General features: G+C 37.8%; 1 protein-coding gene and 1 pseudogene across 1 annotated transcript in view; one reads left to right on the top strand and one right to left on the bottom strand.

Annotated features, from left to right (window-relative positions):
• LOC122078008 overlaps nucleotides 1–12,766 on the bottom strand; it is a 43,599-nt gene extending 30,833 nt beyond the window's left edge. The window contains exons 1-4 of the mRNA XM_042643885.1: nucleotides 10,335–12,766; nucleotides 9,613–9,790; nucleotides 1,406–1,518; nucleotides 1,132–1,233 (exon numbers count right to left, since the gene is read on the bottom strand). Coding sequence (XP_042499819.1) covers nucleotides 1,132–1,233; nucleotides 1,406–1,518; nucleotides 9,613–9,790; nucleotides 10,335–12,236 — 2,295 coding nt within the window. The 5' untranslated portion in view covers nucleotides 12,237–12,766. The remainder of the gene's footprint in view (nucleotides 1–1,131; nucleotides 1,234–1,405; nucleotides 1,519–9,612; nucleotides 9,791–10,334) is intronic.
• A 4,356-nt stretch (nucleotides 12,767–17,122) lies between these two features.
• LOC122078006 lies at nucleotides 17,123–23,322 on the top strand (annotated as a pseudogene).
• Nucleotides 23,323–26,584: the final 3,262 nt, after the last annotated feature.

Below are 26,584 nucleotides of genomic sequence, written 5' to 3'. Positions count from 1 at the left end.
CTAACAAAATTTTCAAAAACCAAATAGAAAAAAAGGATTCATACAATTCAAGCCATGATTATGAGATGGACTAAAATTCAGAATAACTACTAATTTCTAACCCCACCACCAGGACTGATATAAAAAAAAGAGCAACCCAGTGCTCAAGGCTCCAGCTTCTACAGGGTCTGGGAGGGGCAAGTGTACACAGCCTTACCCCCTGCTTCGCAAGAGAGGTTGTTTCCATGTTTCGAACCTGTGATCAACACGTTGCAATAGTGCAACTTAACCATTGTGTGATAGGCTTGCCCACTCACCACCAGGACTGATAATGATTCCTAATTTCACAAGGAAACATCATCACAGGTCAGATCCTTCTCTTGGTCCTCGATACCGCATTAATAGATCAAGTTTATAAAGAGAGATTGAAATCTCAAAGCAACAGAAACTACAAACAACAATGATAAGCCAGCATGCAACGCCTTTCGTACTTTTTTTATGCAGTTTTTAGCAAAACAACAATGATAGGGCAACATGTGCAGCCTTTCATACTTTTTTAATAGTTTTATGTATGCAATTTTTAGTAAAACCAAGAACCTAACCTGTTGCCAAGATACACATGTTGACATTTAATAAATGGGAGGATAAAATTTAATTATCCGTTGACCCATATTATGAATTTCCCTTACAAAAATGTCAGATACCACTTACCCATATCCTGAAACCAAAGACTATAACAGCAGATCAGACCAATAACACACAGCATAATATGCAGAACAAACCTAAACAGATTAACCATACCAACTACACCTACCAATTGTAGAAACTATTGAAACATACCAAAACATATTATAGGAAGCAAGATGAACGTCAAAGAATGGAGATAGATGTGTATAAAAATTGACAGAATGCTAGAATAGTCTTTCTCATCAGTTATCACTAACAGTATTAATTTAAAACATAATGATAAATAAGAACAAGAATGGGAACCAGGACAGCAACTGAAAATTCAATGACCAAAATGAATAACATGATTCTTAGGAAGGGAGAGCTAATATTCAGCAAGCTCAAAAAAAAAAAAAAAAAAAAAAAAAAAAAAAGAAAGAAAGAAGAACAAAGATTATAAAGTTTGAAAAGGATGACAAGAATCACCTCTTCCATTTCAGGTTCATAGCAATACTCCATCACCTTCTTTGTAATTCGTTTCTTGCCTTTGGCCGAACTAGATGAGTTTGAACTCTCACTCTCCTCAACCTCAACAACAGAGTGCAATAAAGCAAGTGATTAATACCATCGAGAATTATAAGAAAACAGAAAAGAAAAGGAAAGCAAAATCGTAATGGAAAGCCACAAAATGAAATTTATCACCGCAGATGCACAACTTTGCTGGGCATCAGCAGCAAAAAACAAAGAACTGATGGCTCACCTTTTCAACTTCAGTCATGAAGTAGTCATCCATCGAATGAATCCGGGGTGCATCACCGCCATTTTCAACCTCAAGATCACGCAACATCTTTGCCAAATAGCTTTTACCACTACCTGAAATTGTGATAGATTCAGTTCAGTCTCCACACTTGTGGTCATGGTGATTTGACTAACCTTAAATCTTTTTCAGTGTTTATAAAACCATAATATCAAAAAATAAATACTAATTTTAATACATTCACTTTTCATATCAATTTCCATAGAGGAAATTAATAGATACATAGAGGATTTAGAAAAAGGGGGGAGTTAGAAAAGGCATCTATGGGGAGGAGATCCTAATTAAAAGCAGCCAGCCAACACAGCTAGTGGTTTATTGATTGCTTTAATTTCCATATCAATTTGGTGGAGGATTCTAAACCTTGTCTGATGTAACAATGATGCAGGACAACTGGACAAGTAAAAAATTAGTGAATTGGAAGCTTTAAACATCAAAAGGCCAGGTGAAGTAAAGTGCTACATCAGTGGCTTATGGCATGGGTGGGTCTATGTCATAAAGGACCCGCACTTATCTCACTGGCAAAATTTCAGCAACGAATTAGTAAGAAAAATGGCTTAAAGTTTAACCAAAGTTCAAAAAAGTACAAAATTGCCACAGGAGGGAATGAAAACAAACCTACAAAGCCTTAGGTGACCTAGGCTACCAAATCTCAGACTGAAATACCACCTAGCTTGTGGGATTTAGTGGTAGGGTACATGCATGTAAATAGAAACTAATTCACGTTGTGCACTTGCATTATTATAAACACTAAGTCGACATATAATTTAGCTACGTAAACATAATAAGCTATTGAAAGAATCAAAGCATACATTAGAATGGAAAAACAAGAATACGCGATAAATTAAGGAGTTATGTTCCGCTCAAACCTTATTTCATGTGCGCAAATACTGTTAAAATTGCCTTAAATGAAAATAACTTTTTGGATATCAAAACAAAGATTATTTTGCCGCTCTTTTGATTCTTAGTGATGTTTTATCATGATAATACTTATGAAATTTTTTATTTGAGAAGAACCCAAGCATTTGAAAGTTGAAAATCACCCCTACAACAGAAAATTCTGTTTTTGTTCTCGAACTAGGGGGTTGACTTTTTATCCTTTTGGAATTTGATTTTTTTAAACTATTTTTATTGGATTCATTTGGGGGTTGTTAAAGAAGCATTATGGACCCTTTGTACAGTGGGGGTACAAAGGCACATGTGTGAATCGATTGTGTCATTTGGGTGTCTTAGCACCCAAGTTAATTACCTTGCCACAAGTAGTACTAGGATATTTCCTCTTATACTTTGTTTCCTAAATCACTAGTTTCCTTGTTAGGATAGGTGTCAATATCTTAGTTTCCTTTTGCTCTTGTAACTCATTGGCTATATTAATAAAGGCAAGGGAGACTGCTATTTAGGATTCTGTGAACTAGCAGTCTTGGTTCTACTGTTATTATACAACTTCTGGTTTATCATATTAGATCTTGTCATATGGTATCATAGCAGTGATAAACTCTTTCAAATTCTTGTCTGAGTGTTTTCTGTCAACTACTTGCTGCAGCAGTTCATGCTGCATAATTACTTCTTTCTGTCCCAAGTTTCTGATGCAATAAAGAGAAACTAGGACCTACTTTGATCTTCCTGCTACTGTCTATGAAGATTAATTGATTTTAATGACTGTCTCTGATTAATTGATTTTAATGATTGTCTCTATGGTTTTCTGACCAGCGGCTTCAAATCTGGAGATTTCTCACTCCAGCTATCAAGCTATTGCAGTTCTTCATCCAGCCATCTGATGTATCTGAATTTTATGAGTGATTAAAACCATCTGGAGGAGGAATAATGTAGAACTAGAATCACAAGTGATCCGAATACCAGGCAGGATCTGAAATTCTGGCTGAATAGAAAAGATGTCTTCCAATAGGCTTGGTTCTATCTCTCAAACTCTCTTCAAACAAATAAAAGGAAAATAAGAAAAGAAAAAGAAATTTGATGGAGGGTTGAGAATGGGGAAGAAGAACTAGTGAATGGAAATCTCACCCCTCTGATTTAGGCATCTCACCCAATTGCATCCCACAGCACAACATAAGCCATCTTCTTTTTTTTTTTTTTCATTAATAAATTCGTGTTAAATATTGTAGCCCCTTACAGACTTATATAGAAGACTCAAAACTGACTCAAACACTAAAAAGTAAAGGCTTAACACAATCCTTAACTAATTGGGAAACCTAAACTGACTAGGAATCTGAAATAACAAAGGAAATAGACTCAAAACAGGACTCTAACTAAACTAATGAATTAAATCCCGTTTTTCTACTTTCTACCCATATTTTAGGTCCATTAAAATGGCAAATTACAAAGAAAACACATGAGATCAAAAGTCCAACACATCTATAACCCAACCCAAGGCTTATTTGCAATAAAAGAAGCCCATTAAGTGAATTATCTGCATCAAGGACCTGACAGTAATTTCAGACCATTCTATTGGTCTGATTTTTTGTTTTCCAAAATCTCCCACCAGGCTGCAATACTCTGTATCTGGTTTAAAATCAGAGTTTATATTCCTGAAATATCTGTTGATCCTCTCTCCTGATCAGACTAATGTTTTAAGGACTATTTGTTCTTACCTGGAGGGAGACTCGACTGAAGTTTCTGCCCTTGTTTGGTGGCTTGATTTCTAGAAATTGGTTTTCTCCACAACCCTGGGGCTGCTCAGTTTTCAGGCTATTTTTCAACTCTGATACTTTGATCGTCTCTTCTGCTCTATCCACTTGCTCCAGCTATAGTTTTGGGGATTTGTTCCTCCTACTGGGTGCTTCCTTTGACCCTTATAATAGGCCCTGCTGCCTTCCTGCGTTGCTACGCTGCTGCTACAGTACTACCTGCTGTTCATCTATTACTACTACAGTGCTTCCTTTTTTTTTTTCCTTTTCTTTTGGGAAGTATTAGCTTACCATCTGCTGTTCTGATGGCCGAACCTGACCATGTTCAGGAACAGATTACGACTATTAAACTCTCCGGAGTTTCTAACGACCTTTTATGGGGCCAGGCTGTACAGGCCTACATTCATACTAAAGGGAAGCTACAGTACATCACTGATTATCCTCCCAAAATTTATCCTAAAGATCCTACTACTAGGACTGCTAATGATGATTGGATGTGTGAGAAGTCCACTGTTAAAATTTCGCTGTGGGACAGTGTTGAACCCTCTATTGCTGCTAATGTGATGTTCCACACTCTTGCCAAGCGTGTTTGGGAAGATCTACAAACGAGCTTCTCACAGGAGAAAAAATATTTCCCACACATATGATTTGTACGAAAAAAATGTTCAACTTCAAGCAGGGTGACAAAACACAGTACTCTAGTATGTATAAAGGCATTCTTGAAGAACTCCAGATACATCAGCCTCTAACCACTAATCTGGAACAGTTGAGGCAACAGCATGCTGAGTTCCACGTGGCAAAATTTTTGGCTGGACTTCATGCTAATTATCAGTCGGTTAAAGGTCAACTTCTTAATGGGAAGAAGGTGCCTTCTCTCATCTTCATTGTTCGGTTACTCCATCTAAGGTTGACACTTCTTCTAAAGATAATTTGGCCTTTGTAGCAATGCTGGCCATGGCTTTGGAAAAGGCCGTGGTACAAGAGGACAGTCAATCGACAAGTCCTCTCATCAGTGCACTTATTATGGTGAAGCAAATCATGTTGTTGAAACACGTTGGGTAAAACATGGTCAACCAGACTGCGCTAATGAGTTGGCCACTATTGCTGCTACTGAAACTCCTCCTGAGCATGTTACTTCTGAAGACACCACCGTTGCATCTGCACCATGAGCTTTTTCCATGTTGTCTGTGTCTCGAGATGACTTTAATCAGATACTTAAGCGTCACCAACAACTTAAGCCTACATTATATCTGACAATGATGACATTAGTATTACTAAAGTTAAATCTTACCTTCATCAACATTTCCAAATGAAGGATTTGGGCTCCCTCTGGTTTTTTCTTAGCATTGAAGTTCTTCGGAGTAAGAAAGGAATTAGCTTATCCCATAGGAAAAATGTACTTAATCTTTAATCTAATAAAGAGTTGTGGGCTTCAAAACTAGTTGATACTCTTATAGATCCTCATCAAAGGTTTGGGTCCACTAATGGTGAAGACTTTGAAGACAACCACCGGTATAGGAGATTAGTGGGAAATCCTATTTACCTAACCATCGCTAGACCAAACATATCATTTGTTGTTGGTGCTGTCAGTCAATACATGCAATCTCCAAAGAAGATACATTGGGAGGCAACCTGTCGTATCTCTTTATTGCATCAGAGTGTTGATTTGGTGGGATTCTCTTATACTTTGTTTCCTAAAATGCATGTTTCCTTGTTAGGATAGGTCTCAATATCTAAGTTTCCTTTTTCTCTTGTAACTCATTGACTATAGTGATAAAGGCAAGGGAGACTGCTATTCACGATTCTGTGAACTAGCAGTCTCGGTTCTTATAAAACTTCTGGTTTATCATATTAGATCTTGTCATAGGGGTGTTTGCTTATTTTATGAATATCTCAAGTATATAATTGAATGATATTAGGCATAAATCAGTGTTCCTTTTTTCTTTTTTTTTAGACAGGCATAAATCAGTGTTGTTCCTGGGTGTTGTTTAGTGTTTACTGAAATATTCTAAAACAAGGGGGCATTCTGGAACAAATTCACTGCCAGCTTTCCAGAAAGATATTCAAGTTCCGTGTAGAAGCCTGTCAAAACATACAGATTCCATGGGAGACATGTGACTTCAAAGCCTGGATTGAACCAGGTTTGGGTCGAAACTAAGGTTTTGGCCGAAACCCATTTAAACCTAGTCAGATACCATTTCGGGCCCAAGTTTGCTCTCGATTTCTTGTGAAACCGAGACGATGAACCATGATCGTGAGGAAGAAGTTCTTCTATTTGTTATTTATTCTTTTGTTACAACTTAAGTCAACCTACTCTTATTACCAAAATACCCCCTATTTTATTTATCTTAAGTTGTCCTTGATTTTATTTCAGTTCTATAATTACCCCTCTATTAATAAACCCATTTTCATCTGAGTCCCTATTTGATTCTTGTTAGTCTTTAAACTTCCACATAATTACGGAAATGTAATTCAACCAGTAACTTGAAATTTTGAGTTTTTGGGTGGGCCCATAGCGATCCCAAACGAGATTTTCAAACCAGTGATTGCACCAATAAGGAATCTACCTTTAAAATCAGGACATGCACTGGGAAGAAAATATCGCAACTCATAAAAAACTCAGCTACCAAGAACTATTCCAAAGCCATTGCAAAGCTTATTCAAACACCGTCTGGACAAGACAAAGATATTGTGATTCCTGACCTGTTTTGGGAAATTAGTAGCTACTAGCCAATTTAGTAATTTACTGACAGAGCATTAAGCTGTAACACAGATTGAGTAGGACCAAGTTGCTACTTGTATTTGTTTTGGTAAGTGGTCAAACATTCGTCAAGTGGTTGGAATTGTCATTATAGCCACAAGGAGCAAAATATTTTTAAGAAAATCATAAATAAGGGGGCATGTATGCTACACTTTGAACACATGCAACATGCAAGCCATCTAAAACAGGTTTGCAAACACCTTTGGCCTACATGCACCTCCTCTACATGAGACCAGGCCAATTTAACCATTCTTCCAGCCATATGGAATAACCATTGGACTGTGGGGCCAAGGTTATGTCAGTTGGTCTTCAGGCCCTCTTGTTAATGGGTTAATGTTGTAATGGGCCTGATTAATAAGGCTAAAGTTGGGAAGCCCATTGGCCACATGAAATTTAAGTCTTCAAGTTAGATTAGTCACTTGGAGAAATAGTTTATTTGCGTTGAGTCTAGGATTAGACATTGAGTGTAAGTAGGTCTTTTAGGATTAAGAGTAGATCTGCATCCCACAAGAATGGCCACGTCCCTCTCTATGGGGAGGAATATTACATATAAATGGAGGCTACCCTTGGCCAATAGTGTGGCAGACAGCATAGCTAAGGCTAGAGCAGACAGGCAGTTCTTGACTTCTCATACATAGACCCTAATCTTTTTGCAACCTTTTCTTTTCAAATAAAATTAATATTTATCAAAAAAAAAAAAAAAAGGTTTCGACTGGTAGGGATTTGTTTTATAAATACACGTGTTATAGTTTGAAATTTTGAATAGAAGCAATTGTTGCTTAAGAAGTAGTAGGATTTTATGATGAAATCCAAGAAAAGATTTCTAGTTGCTCTTCCATTTTCAGGCTTGCCACTACTGCTAATGCCTAATTTGCAACTGTTCATCACCTTCTCCAGAATATAGAGGATGTTTGAGATTTGTTTCAGATTAATCTTCCATCAGTTACAGACAAACAGTCATTGCTTCAGACTGCTAATTGTATTCTGTTGTTTTTGGCATTCTAGCACAAACCAGAAAACCAGAGCCTAAGTTGGGGACTTTAGAATCGAATTTTCAGTTCTGATTTCCCAAGTAGTTGCTGCTCAATTACTTTCGCTTAATTCTATCCAAATCTGTTCATACAATCTGATGGTTTAATTGGTTGTTTGAAGCCTGAAAGCTGCACACCCTAAATTCAAGACCAGAAGTGGAAATGGGTAATCACACCCTCCTAAAATAAAGTGAAGTCAACTTTTCTACTGCCACATGGTGCATAGGGCCCGTAGAACCTCCCTACAAAATTTCGGCTAACTCAGAACATTCTTGATTTAGACAACAATTTTTTCCCATCACCTGTTTTGATGTTATTGAGGGTTACACCTTCCCTGGGTACCTTTGAATATTAGATCTGAGATATAATATTAACCTAGCAATTCACTTGCTCAAAATAATCCACAAAAATCTTTGCAAAGGAACATAGGTGCCAAGCATCCAGACGCCTTGGTAGTGTCGCCTTGTGTCCAGGCACCCTCCCAATGCTTTGGGTCACCAAGACACCAAGACAACTATGCAAAGGAATTAATCACACTTCTTTAGTATCAAGATAGGCCTTGAAGCAATTTTCACATCTCTGTCTCTACTTCATCAGTCATCACTCTGACAGGAGCCTCGGTTATTACCAGTGTTTAGCCTATTTTTGTATTTGTTCACCATCGATGTTCTTGTTTTAGAAGTCCGGATAGTTAATTCCTCTTCCCAACACTTGGTGATATTCTTGAATCAAATTCTTCAAAACTGTTAACTGAAGTATGCATCGTTTCTGTTGTTACAATTTTAACACCAACCGGTTGCCTTCATAGACATTTGTTACCCAGCTGACTAATTGCAGTCTAAAGTACTCTATTTCCTTTCTAACGATACATTCCAATCACCTTTTAATTTGCAAGAGAATCTGAGTCTCTAACCAGCACTTGGCCCTTTCTTGTCCTGTTCTTGCCATATATAAGGTACAATTGAATTCTAATAGCAACTGATCATGTTACTTGAATTTCTCCCTTAAAACATTATTTCTATACTCCTGGTTTCACTTCTCCACATTACTTAAAAAGCTCAGTTCGTCACTTGAAATAGAATCTCTATACGAGGATTAGAGTCATCAATGAATATGATAAACACAAGGCCTAAAGGGTTATTTATGGATTGTATGACCCCGGGAAATTGCTTGATTTAAAAACAGGTGCAATGGATGCCCTTCTGTACTTTCAAGATACATGAGCAGCAAATCGCTTGCATCATTCAACAGAAATACATCCAACCACATAGTTCAAAGAAATAGCTCACAATGAAAGAAATTTCCTCACAGCACTATCCATAGAAAACAAATGCAATTTATATTGGGATCAAAAAAAGCATTAGATTACAGTCTCCTCCACACACCCCCTGGAGGGAGGGGTTTTGGTGTAACCAGTTTCTCAGTGTACACTGAATAATGACAAGAAAAGAGTATACACACTCCTCCAGATACAAGAAAAAAATTCCTACACATGATACCATTATCTATCAACATGCTTAGATATTCTTCCATTCTAGTACAACAACCTATTACAAGAACCCAATAAATCAACTGCTACTCAAGCTTCCTGACAATGAAAAATATCAAATATGATAACTTGATTTGGGTAAATATTTGTCAGTGGATTCCCAATAAACTCTACCAGAGCAAATGAAATCAGTTGAAAACACTTAATATCAGAAGTCAAAAAGTTACCTGGAAGGCCTCGAAGGATGATCACAAAATGATCAGGACGAGTAGCTTTATGTGGCTGCCTAAATAAGTGAGAAGCATCAATAACCTTCACCCTATCCGGGGATGGATGCTTCACTGGAAAAGGTTTCCCTTCATCTGAATATTGTTTAGAAGATGTCTGGTGGATGATTTGTGATCCCTGAGAAAGTACAAATGAAATTCTATCTTAAGACGGCTCAATTCCATCACATCATCACAACACAATCAGACTGCCAAGGAGTTCAAAAGTAAACTAGACAATCAGAAACCATCCTCTTAAATGATTCATGAGTGTGAAGTTTAGTAAATTTACACCTATGCAAATCCCAGGATCATGGCAGGACTTCTATTGGACGAACCATGACGCAGCCACCAGCCACCCATTTACGATTTACAACGCATTAAAATGATAACCAGTCACCATAAACCAAATACAGGGGCCATAACATCCGTTGTGGATAAATTTTTTGTCCTCAATGCTATATTATAATTTTGTGGATTTTTCTGCTTCAGTTTTTTCTTGGAAGTTATTGATATGATTTTTGTTCAAGTATATGAGAAGTTTCTGGGTCCATGCCAATAAACTACACTATAGACTTAAAATGTGTCAACATAAGGAAATCTTGAGATCTGTTCAATTCTAATCATTTCATTACAATGTCATATATAATAAGACATAACTTCTTACAAGTATGTAAACTTACTTCTGTAACAAAACCAGTTGAACCATGCATATGTTGCTTACTGTGGAAATAGGTTTGTAGTGATGGCTGCATTTCATGAGCTGGTTGTTGTCCCAAGGGCAAGCATGTCGAAGAATTTGAAGGCATTGGATGCAATAAAGAAGATGATCCAGTAGGTGAAGTTGTAGGCTGGGGATGTCCAGGAGGTGGTCGTGGTGGATCCACTGGAGGAGGTGATGGTGGCATGGGAGGAAGAGGAGGTTGCTGTCCAAATGCCTGAGAACCCTGCACCAGCATGCTGTTCTCAGTGGACATGGGTAAGTAATAACCTCTGTTGTTCATTGTGGACGCAGAGAAATTTTGAGGCCCAACTGGCACATGAACATCTGCCAATGGTGGAGGTTTAACTTCAAAGGACTGTCGAGCATCAACCTTCGGGCCATAGAAATGATGATCATGCACGCTTCCAACTGGACGTCGCAATGGATATGGCTGGGGGAGCTGATCATTCCCAGTCAAGAGACTAGAACCCTGTTCATGGTGTGACATGTTTGAGCTGGAAGACACCTGTGAGTTAGCTGTGTGATGATAATGGGGTCCCTTTGCAGGCACAAAATCCTCTGACCGAAGATGTTGATCATGTGTATGGTATCTTTCATTACTACCCACAGTAAAGGGGTAAGGCATATGGTCAGCATTATTACGATACACATCCTCACGGTGAAGGGTTGATGGCTCCTGATTTTGTCTGCCAGGGTCATAGTAGTTATGGGTGACAACCGGGACATTACTTGGTCCATAATTCTGCAAAGAATGATTTGCAGAATTTTCCATTTGAGCATAATGAGACTGCATCCGCTGTTCATTTTGCAGACCATGGAATGCATCCTTACTACTACTTTCCACGTTTTGGGAGAAATCATGGTAGATATCTGAAATAAGACCATTTCCTTTACTTCGTAACTGTTGTGGAATGGTGCCTGAGCCATGCTCCTCACTTGACAGTTCTTTCTTCTCATCGTTGTCACAAATGAAATGTCCCGATATATCATATGCACGCTCAAGATGCATAACCGAACCCTTTCTATCAGCAGAAACAAACCCAGGATGGTAAGGATTGTTTATCCCCGCATCATTTGAGAACTTAGAATGACTGTCAAAATTAGCATGCGCAACATCAACAGCACTACGGCTCCTCCCACGAAGTGAACTTTCATATAAATATCCACTTGGTCTGCTAGCAAAACCAGAGCCTGTCTCAAACGAAGAATCAAAATCGCTTAGCGACGTTGGACCACTTGGTGTAATACCATGATTACGAATCAAACTCAATCTCCGTTCATCCTCAGCCGATACTCTGGTCGAATTTGAGAAGTAATCATGGCGGTAAGGCGGAGGAATCTGTGCAGAAGAACCGCTACCCATCCCGTCGATCTTCATCCTCTTATGAGTTCCATCCTTCTCAAGAAACTCTCCTCTCATATATCCATTGCCACTGTGATCAAAACGCCCAGGCTGAAAATCATCCCTCAGATTCCCACCAGTGATAGCAAAATCTGTCATCTGTGACGATCCAGGAAACGGCCGAACAGAATATCTCTCCAAATCCTGATTCTTATACCGAGTTTGTGGACTCCCATATACATCACTTGGGTCCCCGCCGACTGTCCCCATCGAATTAAGGCGATAATCCATATGTGACAGAGGACGGTGCATCGGTGGAACCATCCGATTATCCAAGAACGGATCAAAAAAGGGCCTGTGAAACGAGTTCTCGTTGTCTAAAGGGAACCGAGAGAAACCATCGCATCCAAAGCCATTCCGATCGAATGCGGGAGGTCGGGAACAAAAAGGGTAATGGGAAATAGAACAGGTAGGGCAGATGTTACCTGGCATAGGTCTGAAGCGCCATGATTGTTCCATCTTTAAGTTGATCCTGGACCTTTATACCAAAATTCTACCAGAGCTCAAGATTGAAAGGAGTTTTATATGATTCAAAGGGTTTGAACGACAAAGCTACCAGCGAAGACGTTCATTGTTGGATCTTCCCTGTGCTACAGCTCCGGAGTCAATTGAATGATCCATGGTTAGGGTTTTGGAACTTACGATTGTTCGTAAAAAGGGCATTCAATGTGCTCCATGGGACGTAAAGCTTTCACTTCAGCAACCGCAGGAATCCACAGTTGAGTTTGGCGTTTCCAGAAAAGAAAAACAAACGGAATTGCAACATTATCTCTCTCTCTATAATCTCTATCGGTGATAGAAGGTGGTTTGCTAGATCAATAGGAAGGGTCTTCTTCTTCTTTTGGACAGTATATTAGCACACGGTTGGACTCAGGAGTCAGGGCAAGAGAGAGAGAGTAGTCGACTCCTTGCATCATCCAACGAGGCACTAACGTACATAGCGATCGACAAACACCAAATGGTCCCTGATTTCCAAACAGGAATAGTTGTCTGAAAGCTATTCCCATTTCAGCAAAGGTTTTGCATACAATGGTAATATGGTAATGTTACTATTGTCATTATCTACCACGGTCTACTCTTCCACTCAAAATTTACATGTAATGGAAGTCTTCCTACATCCATAGTATAGGGTCCACCCACCACTCATACCAAAAAAAAAAAAGGTTCACTCACCATCTTAGGGTCCTAAAACAGTCCTTCATTTCTATCAAAAAACAAACACTCCTTCATCAGACGAAGTTGATAATACCCTCGTCTTATTTCATGATATCTTCTTTTGTCCATCCAAAAGCTATGGTCAAGGGTTCCACTTCATTGTGGGTAAAGGAAAACTCCATTGTTTCACAAAATTAAACCAATTTTAGTAACAAAAATCATTGAGAGGAGAAAAAAATAGAGAACACCCTTAATGTATTGTGGACCATGCAATTGAGAATGGCCCCCAATTCAACATGTTTTTATTGTGGGATGTGATTCGGTTTTCCTTGCCCAAGCCTCGTCTCTTTAATTTTTCCCTCATTGATGGTGCCTTTGTTATTCGGGCAGGTGACCAACATTAAGAAGGGAAAAATCAAAAAGTATAATATGTAGATGTAAATTTGTTTGGAGTTGTCACCCTAAGGTTAGGGCCTAGGGCCGCCTAGGGCTCATACATGTCTTTCCTGTATTGAGGAAAGTCTTCTCTCGTTTGAGAAAATAAAGTTTGACTCGGTGATGGATAGGGCATTTGGTATCGTGGTCAGATGATTTGGATAAGGTCAACATTATGTGTTAGAAAATCGTGAGACACCTAGTGTCGTTCAACGATACTTCAGTCTTTTCTTCTAGAACTGCTTACTCTTGCGAGTGTCAATAATATTTTGTTCACCTTTCTAACTACATGTGAGAAGAATGTATGGGTGGGATTCACAAAAGAAAAAAAGAAGCAAAATGGGGGGAGAGCTAACCGCCGACAGTTCCCAGGGAGGAGAGAAAGGGGTTAGTAGAAGGTGAAAACGTGGGTAAGCAAAAGAAAACTAATAAAGGGAAGGGTTAGACACGAATGTTTCATAGTTTTTCCGATTGATGATGATGAGGAGAGGGGTGAAATGGAGCACTATGAAAAGGATTTCAGTTGGGTTTTGAATGAAATTCGAAATATTTCAACTTCATGAACTTTAGGTGGGCATTTGTTTTGCGAATCAAAATGTAATTATAAAGATGCATCCCAAAACTTCACAAGTTTACTAAGCATTGTATAAGGTGTTGGATATACATCATTTTTTCTATTAATAAATTAAAAAAATGTCATTACATGTCAACATTACAAGTGTAGACTGAGTAAACCCACATCAAAGGTAAAACTCAATAGATCCTTGCCTTTCTGCACGAGCTTAAATGATGAGGAATATTATTACTGCTCACAAAACTATTAATTTGACTTGATCACAAAAGGTAATGTCTTGGTATGTCGTAAGAAGTGCTCAAAGTACATCACAATAACTTGATAGATCTCATCATCAACATACTCTAGATCACCGAGCTTGGGAAGATGATGTAAACTTGCCTTCACTATAGCTGCTTGGTAGATATTACGAGGTCGTAGATCGGCCAACAATGTCAACAAAATTTGAGCACCAACCACCAAGTATTCACCATATTAAGAAGGAAAAAGAACCATGTTCACTTGCGTCCTCCACACCCAAACATGGAGTGGGTTGTGAAAATACAATCATGCGCCCAACAACCCGCTCCATGTGTCTGGGCATGAAAGAACATAAACAGGCAAGGTTCTCGCACCTTAAAAAAAATATTACGGGAAATCAATTTTTAAAATAATAAAAATAAATAAATTCGAGTGTATTGTTTACCACTACACATATTTAGTGTATTTTTTCAAAAAAACTACTTTAAGAAAAAAGGATATATCTCAAAATGTGAATCTTTAATAAATCTCTCTCAATATAGATGACTTGTAGAAGCTCCTAATATGATGTTGCACCAAATTTCCAATTGAATGAGAAAAATATTGCAATCCCCAGTGTTTTGGAGATGAAACCTGTCAAAATAGGTCAAAACTTGGGAACTTGCATGCGTCACAACCAGGTTTTATTTGGAGTCAATTCAAATCTTAAATTTGTTAGAAAACGAAATGTTTTGATAAATCTCCATGGGTTCAAGTCAGGAAAACTAGTCTCTTCACAAGATAGGGTAGGTTAGGCTACGTACATTATAACCCGAGACCCACGGTGGCGGAAGAGCTGTGCACTGGGGGCCCGTTTGATAACGTTTTTGCCGTTTTCAGAAACAGCACAAACATAAATTTCCGTTTCTAAAAACAGAAACGGAATTGAAAGTGTTTGATAAGTCATGTTTTTAGAAGTCGATGGTAACCAGTGAAAGAATTGCCACAAGTCGTTTCCAGAAACGGCGCGCCTAGGTCGTTTCTTGAACCATAAATAAGTAAAAATTTATATTTCTATTTCTAAAAATAAGTGAAACAAAACAGTTTTATCAAATGCTTTTTGCTCCGTTTCTGCTGTTTCTGGAAACAGAAACTGCAGAAACGTGTTTCTTGAAACGTTATCAAATGGGCCCCGAGGAGGTGGAGTCGAGTTTACTAATATCTTGAACCACAACTACCGAGGAGGTGGAATCGAGTTTGCAACTCGCCTTCACACTTCTCAGCCCGTGCAACTCACCTCCACCGATTCTGCAACATTTCCCTCAAGCCCTCGCTTGGTTCTTCCAAGGTTAACAGCTTACCTGGAATTTGGGTTATTCATGGTTTGATGTTATGAACTTCGGGCCCGTTTGATAACGTTTCAAGAAATGCGTTTTTGCCGTTTCTGTTTCCAGAAACAGCAGAAACGGAGTAAAAAGCGTTTGATAAAACTGTTCCGTTTCACTTATTTTCATAAATAGAAATAGAAATTTTTACTTATTTATGGTTCAAGAAACAACCTATACTTGTTTCGCCATTTCTAGAAACGACTTGTGGCCATTCTTTCATTGGTTATTATCGACTTCTAAATACATGACTTATCAAACACCTTCAATTCCGTTTCTGTTTCTAGAAATGGAAATTTATGTTTCTGCCGTTTCTTGAAACAGAAACGGCAGAAACGTTATCAAACGGGCCCTTCATTTTATTTGATTCAAAGTTCATTAAGGAATATTTAAGAATTTCGTTTTGCTTGGTTGCTTAATTATTTTCTTTGATCTTATTTTCGAGTTTAATGTTGTTTTTCTTGCTTTGTTTGTACAGTTTCTTTTGGTTCATTGCTGATTTTTTAGTCCACTTCAGTCAAATGCTATGTTTATGGTTGTAATATTAATATTACCACAAAATTTCACCAATATTGGCTTGGATGAGTGTATTTTTATGTCTCAAATTCATTAATAATGAAATGATAATAATGTCTCGCTCATGCGCGTTAGCTTTTGGCAACATCTGCTACACTAGTTTCTTTTTTTTTTTTTTTTTTTTTGAGGGGGGTGCGGTGGTTGATAGGTCCATTGTGGTGAGTTCACTGCATTTAGTTTTCCTCTTCCAGAAACCTTATATCTGAAGCTTCCATCTCTGCTGATTACTGATTATTCTCAAAGCAATGCTTCCTGTTCAAGTATTTGTTATAGAATATCTTATTAATCAGCTCATAAAGGCAGTGATACATGTAGTCATAGAATAGTTCTTGTTTTATTTTATTTTTATATAATTATTAATTTTGAAAATTAAATGCTCACTTGAAAGCACCAGGTTTCAAAACATATGAGGTCACATTTCAGAATTACCCATTTGGCGACTGTGTTTGATTGTTTATAATGACAGCTTGGTCGTTGGGTATGCTTAATCTTAGAGATGTGGAACATACTTGATTTCTTTTGTGGAAATATTAATGAATTATCAATTATTAAGAAAAAATTGGATTTGCAAGAGATTAAATAAATATCTGAAATGGAAATGGTACTTCAGAAAAAGCATCATTTTCAAGACTAAAATGGTTACAGCAGAAGGTGTTAAGTTGATGGTGTATCACTGCCTATTGTGTGGCACAGTTTCTTAAAGCTTGCTATCACTCATACTCCTTTTATAGTGTTAACTGCTAGTCTAGGATTATTTCAATTACACACTTTGAATCTCTAACCACAGGAATATTTTTTTTCCCTTTCTTCTCGAATAGAGGAGTATCTGCATTTCAAATATTTCTCAGTTTCTTGATAGTTGTCTTGTACATTTTGAGGATTATTATCTACTTTGCTTTTTTCACAATGGCCTTTTTCTCCTTCTGATGGTAGCTTGATTATAGTTTTGCTAGATTTGATAACATCCAAGCCATGGCTCACATGTTGTTGGATATCCTCGTATGGGAGCAAAAAGAGAGCTTAAGTTTGCATTGGAATCTTTTTGGGATGGAAAGAATGATGCTGAAGAATTGCAAAAAGTTGCGAAGGAACTAAGAATTTTCATATGGAAACAAATGAAGAATGCAGGAATTAAGTATATTCCTAGCAATACGTTCTCATACTATGATCAGGTTTTAGATACCACAGCTACGCTTGGGGCAGTCCCACCGAGATATGCATGGACTGGAGGGGAGATTGGCTTCGATGTGTATTTTTCAATGGCTAGAGGGAATGCCAATGTCCCTGCATGGAAATGACCAAATGGTTTGACACTAACTAGTAAGTGCGCTATTTGGTTTATATATATAGACTGGCACCCTGTACTTGCTTGATAAATTTAGCGCTCCACCCTTGTAGTATACTTTTGAATCTCATCTAGTAAGAAACTGTATCAAATTCTGTTTACACAAATTATTAAGACTCATATATTGGGACTTATTATCTGATACAGCCACTACATAGTGCCTGACTTGGGTCCCGAGTTAAAGTTTTCCTACGCTTCTCATAAGGCAGTGATAGAATACAAGGAGACAAAGGAGGTATAAATATTATGTGAATCTTAATAAAGCCTTATTTTTGGGGAGATGATATGTGGCAATTCCTGTAAGATCAAAATCTATATTCATGTGGCTGTTTTGCAGCTTGGGATCGAGACAATCCCTGTTCTTCTTGGTCCAATTTCATATTTGCTGTTGTCGAAACCTGCAAAGGGCGTGGAAAAATCTTTTCCTCTTCTTTCATTGATTGGAAAGATCATTCCCGTCTACCGGTAAGCTGTCAAAAGCGACAGAAAACTTGATTCTTGTTTTAGATATGCCCACCTAAAGCATTCTCCTTGTCATAACAGGGAGGTTTTGGCTGAGCTGAAGGCAAATGGGGCTACCTGGGTGCAATTTGATGAGCCAACCTTTGTACTTGATTTAGACAATCATCAACTAAAAGCATTTATCGATGCATATGAACAGTTGGAGGAATCTTTATCTGGGTTGCATATTCTGGTCGAGACCTACTTTGCTGATATACCTGCCAGTGCATACAGGTGTGTTTGACATCCTGCCAGAGAAATTTTCATTTTTTAGGAGTTTAGTCCTGATTGTATTGAATTTTATTTTTGTTTCTATCCACTCTCCTGTAATTTGGTTGTAGGACCATCACCTCATTACCCGTCTCAGCTATTGGGTTAGATCTTGTTCGAGGAGAAAAACCCTAGATCTTATCAAGGGTACAGGTTTTCCTTCTGACAAGTATCTCTTTGCTGGTATTTTTGACGGCCGAAATATTTGGGCCAATGATCTTGAAGCATCTCTAAAGGCACTTAAAGCTCTTGAAAGCATCATTGGCAAAGGTACATTGTTCTGGATTACTTATTGGGTATTTTTCAATTTTTTTTTGACATATATGAAATTTGGGAGCTAAACCAAAGTCAAGAAAATTGATTTTACCAACTAGTTCCTTCAACGCATTACAAGGAATGCATAATTGGTATTATTAATCAATAGAACCGACTATGCATCATGGATATGCAATAATAATTGCAGTTTGGATCTTAAATCTCCTATATTTTCATATGTGCTCCCTCAATTGCTTTTTGCTCATGCTTTCATGCATCACTTTTGTCAATCTTATTTCACATTGTTAGCCTACAAATCTAGTTTTCCTCCTTTTCTATTCATTTGGTTTATAAACTTTGTAAAAATTGTCACCTACAGATAAACTTGTAGTTTCTACTTCTTGTTCACTTTTGCACACTGCGGTTGATCTAGCAAATGAAACAAAGCTGGATGAAGAGACCAAATCTTGGCTGGCCTTCGCTGCACAGAAAATACATGAGGTGAATGCCTTGGCTAAGGCATTGACTGGGAAGAAGGATGACGTATGGATAAACTTGGAGATAAATTTTGCAATTATAGCCAGTTTAGTTTTTTCTCTTAATCCGTTTTTTAAACTTGATCTTATAGGAATTCTTTTATGCAAATTCTGTTGCACAAGCTTTGAGGAAATCATCTTCTAGAGTGAATGATGAAGCAGTTAAGGAAGCAGTAAGTGTTGGAGTTTCCATCTACCTTCACTGGTTTTTTTCCTCATTTTATCAATAGGTATTTATTTTTTATGAATTGGGAAGAGAGAGATGCCGCAAAGTGATTATTTTAGATATCTAGATCTGGGGTCAATCATAAGTAAAGAAGGGGACATAGAGGATAATGTTTTACAGAGAACTAAAGTGGGATGGATGAAGCGTAAATGCGTGTCCGGAGTGTTGTGTGACTGACTAACGTCAAGCTGATAACATATGTAATAAAGCCCAATAGAGAACAATAGTAGGCTGCAAACAATAGCTAAGAAGTAGATTCATATCTAACAAGAAGTTGTAACTGAGAACAAAAACCAGAAATTCGGTTGAATAGATAGTAACTTAGAACTCATGGCCCTGGCCTCAGATGAGGCTGAAATTAGGGTAGAAGGAATGTCTTATGGTGTCCAATAAAACCCCAAAATCCCTGCTGGTTCTGATGGTGGAACAAAGAGATGTGATGCTTCTTGATTCTACCGCAGATTTAGGGCACAAACTGGGGAAAACTGATAACTTCTTGTACAGACCTCTGCTGGGGCCCAAATCCTGGTTAAGTGTCTGTTTGGTGGTCCTAACAAAACCCTAAAAACCTGGCTGAAACTGATCAAGGGTGGGGAAGTCTGGTTGTTCAATCCCTGCCCAGAAAACCCTCCAAAACAGTGCTCGATAGAGCTGTTCTTGTGTCTTACAGATCTTCGAACAGCAGCTGATATGAATGATTTACAGTGGAGCTCCAATAAATATTAAACAACAGCTTTCACACTTCAGAAAATAAAGGAAAACAGAAAAGAGAGAAGAGGGAACAAAGGGGAATCTAAACAAATAACTGAAACTAAATACTTGTGCACTAAGAAAAACACATAAAAAAGAAAAAAAAAGAGGAACTTCTAGAATGCTATAGTCGATCCACACACTTGCGTGGTGGCTAAATTTCACAAAGAGACAATATAGAAATAAAAAACATGAATCGATAGAGAGGAAATTCTGTCTTCTAGAAGCTGGTCCTAGCTGGCTTGATTGGCTAGGCTGGCTGGACCAAAGTGGAACCAGATTGGTGCTGCTTCTGGTACTGGGTCTTCTTTCTCCAGCAATACTGAAGTCCAGTGAAGGGATTTACATCACCGACGTACTCCTTTAAAGCTCAGAGGAAAATTCTATAGGATTGTCGTATGACCACGTCGACCAGCTATGATGTATGGGGGGGACTGTTGGGAAGTTAAGAAGTGTCATATAGATAGCTGTGTAGCAAAGATGATGATTTTTTAATAGATGTGCGGCAAAACTAGGAAGGATAAAGTAAAGAATGACCATATTAGAACTGATTTGGGAGTTGCCCCAATTCATAATAAGCTCCGAGAATGTCGTTTGAGGTGGCATGGTTATGTTCAATGGATGCCTTAGGATACTCCAGTAAGGAAGAGTGATCTAATTCAGATTGAAGGAACTAAAAGAGCTAGGGACAGGCCTAAAATGACCATAGGAGAAGTAGTGAGGAAAGACATGTATAGTTTAGGTCTTGTCTCAGGTATGACCTTGAATAGAACTGATTGGAGGGTAAGGATCCATGTAGCCAACCTATTTTCCTGAGTTGTGTTCCTCTCCTCTACTTTTCTTGTACTTTTTCTATTCCTTTTTGCCTTTGCACAGTTGGGATAAGGCTGAGTTGTATTCTTTTATGAATTGGTACTCATGACATCACACACAACACAGGCAGCTGCGGTGAGGGGCTCTGATCATCGCCGTGCAACACCAGTGACTACTAGGCTTGGTTCACAACAAAAGGAGCTGAATCTCCCAGTTCTTCCTACCACAACTCTTGGATCGTACCCCCAAACTACGGATCTTAGGAGGGTTAGGCGGGAGTACAAAGCTAACAAGTGAGTCTTACTGATTAACATAGCATTTCAACTAATGTATGCTATCATTCTCAACTGATATACCATCATCCTTAACTTATTATTTATTCCTAATTGGATTATTCTTCCAATCCATGTTGATTTTAGGGATCTGATGTACATCTACGTGATTGTTTTGCTTTGCTGAACTCATTTAGAGAAGACTGTTTCTATTATTACTCAGCTTATTTATCTTTATGTACTAAGACCACTAGTGCTTTTTTAAGGAGTTCCACGACAAATATCATTAGTAATTCAACCACAAGGAGGGATGATGTAGCTTATTCAGACCACCCAACTCGTGAGGGATAGGTTTTCTGGGTGTTTCACCTAGAAAGGAGGTCGAGGTAACCCACAAATCTACCATGTTGCATCATAGTTGGTAGCCTCATGTGTTCAATGTGTTAGCTATGCATCTAATCACGTGTTAACAATTTCAGGTCAATAGCACTTTCCTACCGGCAACAGAATGCCTATATTTGGGCTTTGTGTTTGCTAGTTATTTTTTCCAAGAGTTGAAATTTAATGTCTGGAGTTTCAGTTGAAAAAGAAAATTATGAAATGGTGGCTAGATAGCTAACATTGACAGGGGAACTAAACATGGCTTTCATAAAAGAAGAGAGACAAAATTTCTCCTGACTGTTGTGTCATCACAGGATATCTGAGGGAGAGTATGTGAAGGCCATTAAGGAGGAGATTGCTAAGGTTGTCAAGCTACAAGAGGAGCTGGATATTGATGTTCTTGTACATGGAGAGCCTGAGGTAAGTTATTTGGAATTCTAGACAAGAACTGAGTCTTACTAATTATTATTTTTTTTTCCGCAATCTTGCAGAGAAATGACATGGTAGAATACTTTGGTGAACGACTAAAGGGATTTGCTTTTACCGTTAATGGTTGGGTACAGTCATATGGTTCACGCTGTGTAAAACCACCAATTATTTATGGTGATGTCAGTCGACCTAAGCCAATGACAGTTTTTTGGTCCACAGCTGCTCAGAGCATGACCTCTCGCCCAATGAAGGGTATGCTTACTGGGCCTGTAACAATTCTCAATTGGTCTTTTGTGAGAAATGACCAACCCAGGTTAGTTTGCTAGTAAAATGTAATTGTAATTGTACATTGCTTATATCCTAGGAATCTCATTTGACTATTTTATTGTTAGGTTCAAAACTTGCTATCAAATTGCCTTGGCAATAAAAGATGAGGTTGAAGATTTGGAAGCAGCTGGAATTCAAGTGAGCTTCATAAGATTTGGTTTTTGTTTTGTAGTAGGTTTAACTCAAGTTTCTTTGAGAAAAAAAGAGGGGGTGGGGGGAAAGTAACTGAAAAGTGCTGAATTTTGGTTAGCTTTGATTGTTGGTAGTGCATGTAATAAATGAATATTCCTGTAAACCAATTTTTGATTGTTCTAATTTGTGTCCAGGTGATCCAAATTGATGAAGCGGCATTACGTGAAGGTCTACCCCTACGCAAGTCAGAGCAGGATTTCTACCTGGATTGGGCTGTCCATTCTTTCAGGATCACCAACTGTGGCGTAAAGGACACGATGCAGGTTTGGCCTTAAAAATTGTTGATTATATTTCTTTTTACAACTTAATGGTGCATATAACGGCTCAATCTGGATTTACAAGAACTGTTCCAAATGTGATGAAAGCAGATCCACACGCACATGTGCTATTCAAATTTTAATGATATCATGCAATCTATCATCGACATGACGCTGATGTGATCTCAATTGAAAATTCAAGATCCAATGAAAAGCTCCTCTCAGTTTTCCATGAAGGAGTAAAATATGGTGCAGGAATTGGGCCTGGGATATATGATATCCACTCCCCGAGAATTCCTACAGTGGAAGAGATCGCTGAGCGCATCAAAAAGATGTTGGCTGTCCTTGAGATGAATGTTCTTTGGGTGAATCCGGATTGTGGTTTGAAGACCAGAAAATATACTGAAGTTAAACCAGCCTTGACCAACATGGTTGCTGCAGTGAAGCTGCTCCAAACTCAGCTGGCAAGTGTGAATTGAGTACAGATGGTTAAGCCGTATCTTCTCACCTTCAACTTGTTTTTCTTTTTCTTTTGGTAACTTGGTTGTGTTTCAGTAAACTTTGCCCTAATTATAATTGATTTTAAGAGGACATGCACAATGAGAATTATCTTTCTTTATGACTAGTAAATATAGTGAGTTACTTCACTTAAAGGCGTCTTCTTTCAATGGTTTAGCCTGTTGTGTGTTAATAGTTGATTAAACAAGCGGATTGGAAACTAGAAAAATGGTTTGGCATCAAACAACAAAAATCCAGTGCCTGTCGGCAGCCCCAAAGTTTTCTTTCAGTTCAATGCATGGTTTCAAGAATTGGAGCTGGATATAAATGCAAATAAAATATGTTGCTTTGATGCTTGTCCTGGTAGACAACTTTATGTTCGTGTGATTATTTGTCACGACAGTAATTTTACAAGTATTAATTCCACAATACATACCATAGATAGTATCCACATACCACATATGTTATAGAATTTTTGAGAGTCAAATCTTCTATTATGGCATGTCCTAATATTCTGCCCTTTGGCATTAATGATCACTGTAAGGCCTGCTTCTTGAAGTGAGGAACCCCTTCTTTTGAATGGACCATATACCTTATAGTGGTGATGCCTTGGATGATTCCCCCTCTTCAGTTCACCTGTCCTGTGACTTTTACAAGTTCTATATTGTGGCCTCTTTTCCATATAACTGACATCTTTATCGCGGTTATCGCCAACCCACAAAGCTACCCAGTTCAGGGCACAAGTTCCATGCTCTGCAATAAAATCTCACTCCTAAAACAGAGAACAACTTTTTTGTTGCCAAAACAGATAACAATAGAATAGCAACTAAAAAAAAAAGGAAAACCATTGAGAAACTAACACCCAATTCAAAGTTAAGACAACATTAAGCGTATACGTTTCTCATTTTCATCGACTCAAATTGCCCAGTTGCAGTTGTATCGTCTACATCGTTATGATTCTGCTCAGAGAAGAGAGTATTGTTCATTTATTGCTTTCTTTTCTCAATCATAGTGTATTATTCAAAACAAATGCTTCCATTCCCCTTGAGTATTATGGTGATTACTATCTACTTTTTGTGGTTAGCTAGGAATCAAGTTTCATTTTACAAGAAATCTGCAAACCTCTATCAAATTATGATATGTATTCTCAAATTGGGTCAAGGAATTGGGTTTTTGTTTTTGGTAATAGGTGTGGGTAACCGGTTAGCGATAAAGGCTAGAACTAACAAGCTTAGAGGTTTTCAAAAGTCTTGCTTGATCTAAGTTCTTAACTTTGACCGCGCGGTCAATGGAAACTTTGCATCTTATTTTTAAAATCATCTTGTCTACTTGTGGAAGGCTAGAGGTGCCAAACAAATTACGGCTTATGAAGGATGAAGTTTCTCGGTGGATTTTAAAATGATAGAGATGAAGTGATGGAAGATTCCTCGTGGTGGTTTCAAGATTACATTCATTCTTCACAGATATTCTGTGAATCACCCCAGAAGCCCCAAAGCTGAGTAAAAACCTGAAACTCTCCATTTATGGATATAAATCTATAAAATATTCCTTACAAATGATTCATTGAGAAGGCAGAAATGGAATGCAGTTGAGCACATTGCCACTCCAATTGACAGTTTACTTCGAGATGGGTCTTCCTCTTCATAACAGCCAGAGTTCGAACCCTTTCCCAAAAAAAGTAATTTGATTAGTCCCACAACAAAAAATGTATATAAATTGCATTGTTTGTTAGCGAAAATATATCTAGATGTGCTTATTGCATTGTTTGTAAAGGGAAATACATCTCATTATCTGTTAATGGAAAAAACTTTTGAAGCAAGTGCAAAGGACCCTTCTTCTTGGAGTGAAGCAAGCAAAGATTGATGATTGGAGCATTAGCAAAATATGGAGCAACTCATAAGAGTTGGAACAATTTATTGAAAAGAGCATCACATCATGGCTTTGGAGCGTAATTCCTTTATTTTTGGATGTTCATAAAATCTTACCGCTAACTTCTTTTTCGCTCTAGCCTACAAACAACATGATCCTTCTTTTGGCTTGTATAGCCCATATGGCTATGACAAAACATGCTAATTTTAGTATCAATCACCATGACATTGATGTACTTAGTTTTTTTTTTTCTTAATTAATTAATTATCTTTTTAACCCGAATATTATCTGGAACCCCGGGAAGGCCCTAGAATTTTATTAAATAAGAGAAGCAAAATATTAAAGAAACAAAAGGGGGACATAACCCACCTTACCCCAACCCATGACACACATAACCCAATAGAAAAATCTCCAAAAGGGGAAAGATTACATTCTAAAGATTGATAATCTCGTTTTATCCTCCCGAATAATGTAACAAATATTAGATGAGTGATAATTGTCATCATGGAAAATCGAATTTATAGTAGATTCACATGCAAAGTTAGCTAACTAATCCGCTGCGCGATTGCTTTCCTAAAAAAAAAAAAAAAAGGAGATATGAGCATAGGTTGATTACTTTCTGAAACCAATACCAGCAGCTCGACAAGGTACATGATCTTTGAGAGACAAGTTTCACAATCAAAGAGGAGTTAGAATTAATATGAAAAATCCAAATTGTCTACATGGGCTTTTAAGTTTATATCTCAAAACAACGATATCTTTATGGGAAGCAAACAATGTGTTGACAGGAAAAAGTGGCGAGACAGAGGCCCTAGGACTTCACCAAGGGATGGCATGGGCAAAAATGAACAATTGGGTCGTGGATCAAGTATGGAGTGATGCGGGGGAGATTGAACTTCTTTTCACAAAGCAGTTCCAAAAACTTATGGAGTAATGGCCTAGAATACTAGTTATGTTATGCCATGAAATGGAAACTCATCCTAAGTACGAACCCTACCTTTTGTAATATAATTGGACACCTGTCTCTAAATGCCATTAAGTCTTTAGCTTATGAAACTATAACTAATAGACTATACCTATATCTAGGTATAATCCAACATGTAACTTGACTTTTATTAACTAATGCATGTTTTTCTTTTAGCTTATCAAAAAAAAAAAAAAAAAAGTCAGAAAGGGCTCTCATCTCCGCCATTGAATTTGTGTACACTCCACAAATTTTAGAAAAAGCTGTCAAAACATTCTTGTTGTTATTTCTAATAATGCCCCCCCCCCCCCCTAATACATGGATTCCCCTTGCTTTCATCATCCACATTCAATTTAACAGAATAAAAAGGAAAGCACCAGTAAATAAGAACCAGAGTTTTGACCTATTAATTGGGGGTTTAACTTAAAGATTTGCAAGATAAGATTATATCTCAAAGTAAAGGATTTAGAGAAATTAGTAAAGTAAGATTATCTTTAATTTTTTTTTATTTTTCTCATAAAAAAATGTATTTATCGAGATCAAACGATTTTGCTTCTGTTTTATAAGTTTTTTTTTTT

This window comes from Macadamia integrifolia, chromosome 5 (assembly GCF_013358625.1).
Source record: "Macadamia integrifolia cultivar HAES 741 chromosome 5, SCU_Mint_v3, whole genome shotgun sequence".
NCBI classification, from domain to species: Eukaryota; Viridiplantae; Streptophyta; class Magnoliopsida; order Proteales; family Proteaceae; genus Macadamia; species Macadamia integrifolia.
Note: the sequence above shows the minus strand (reverse complement) of the source record. Positions and strands in the feature narration are given on the sequence as shown.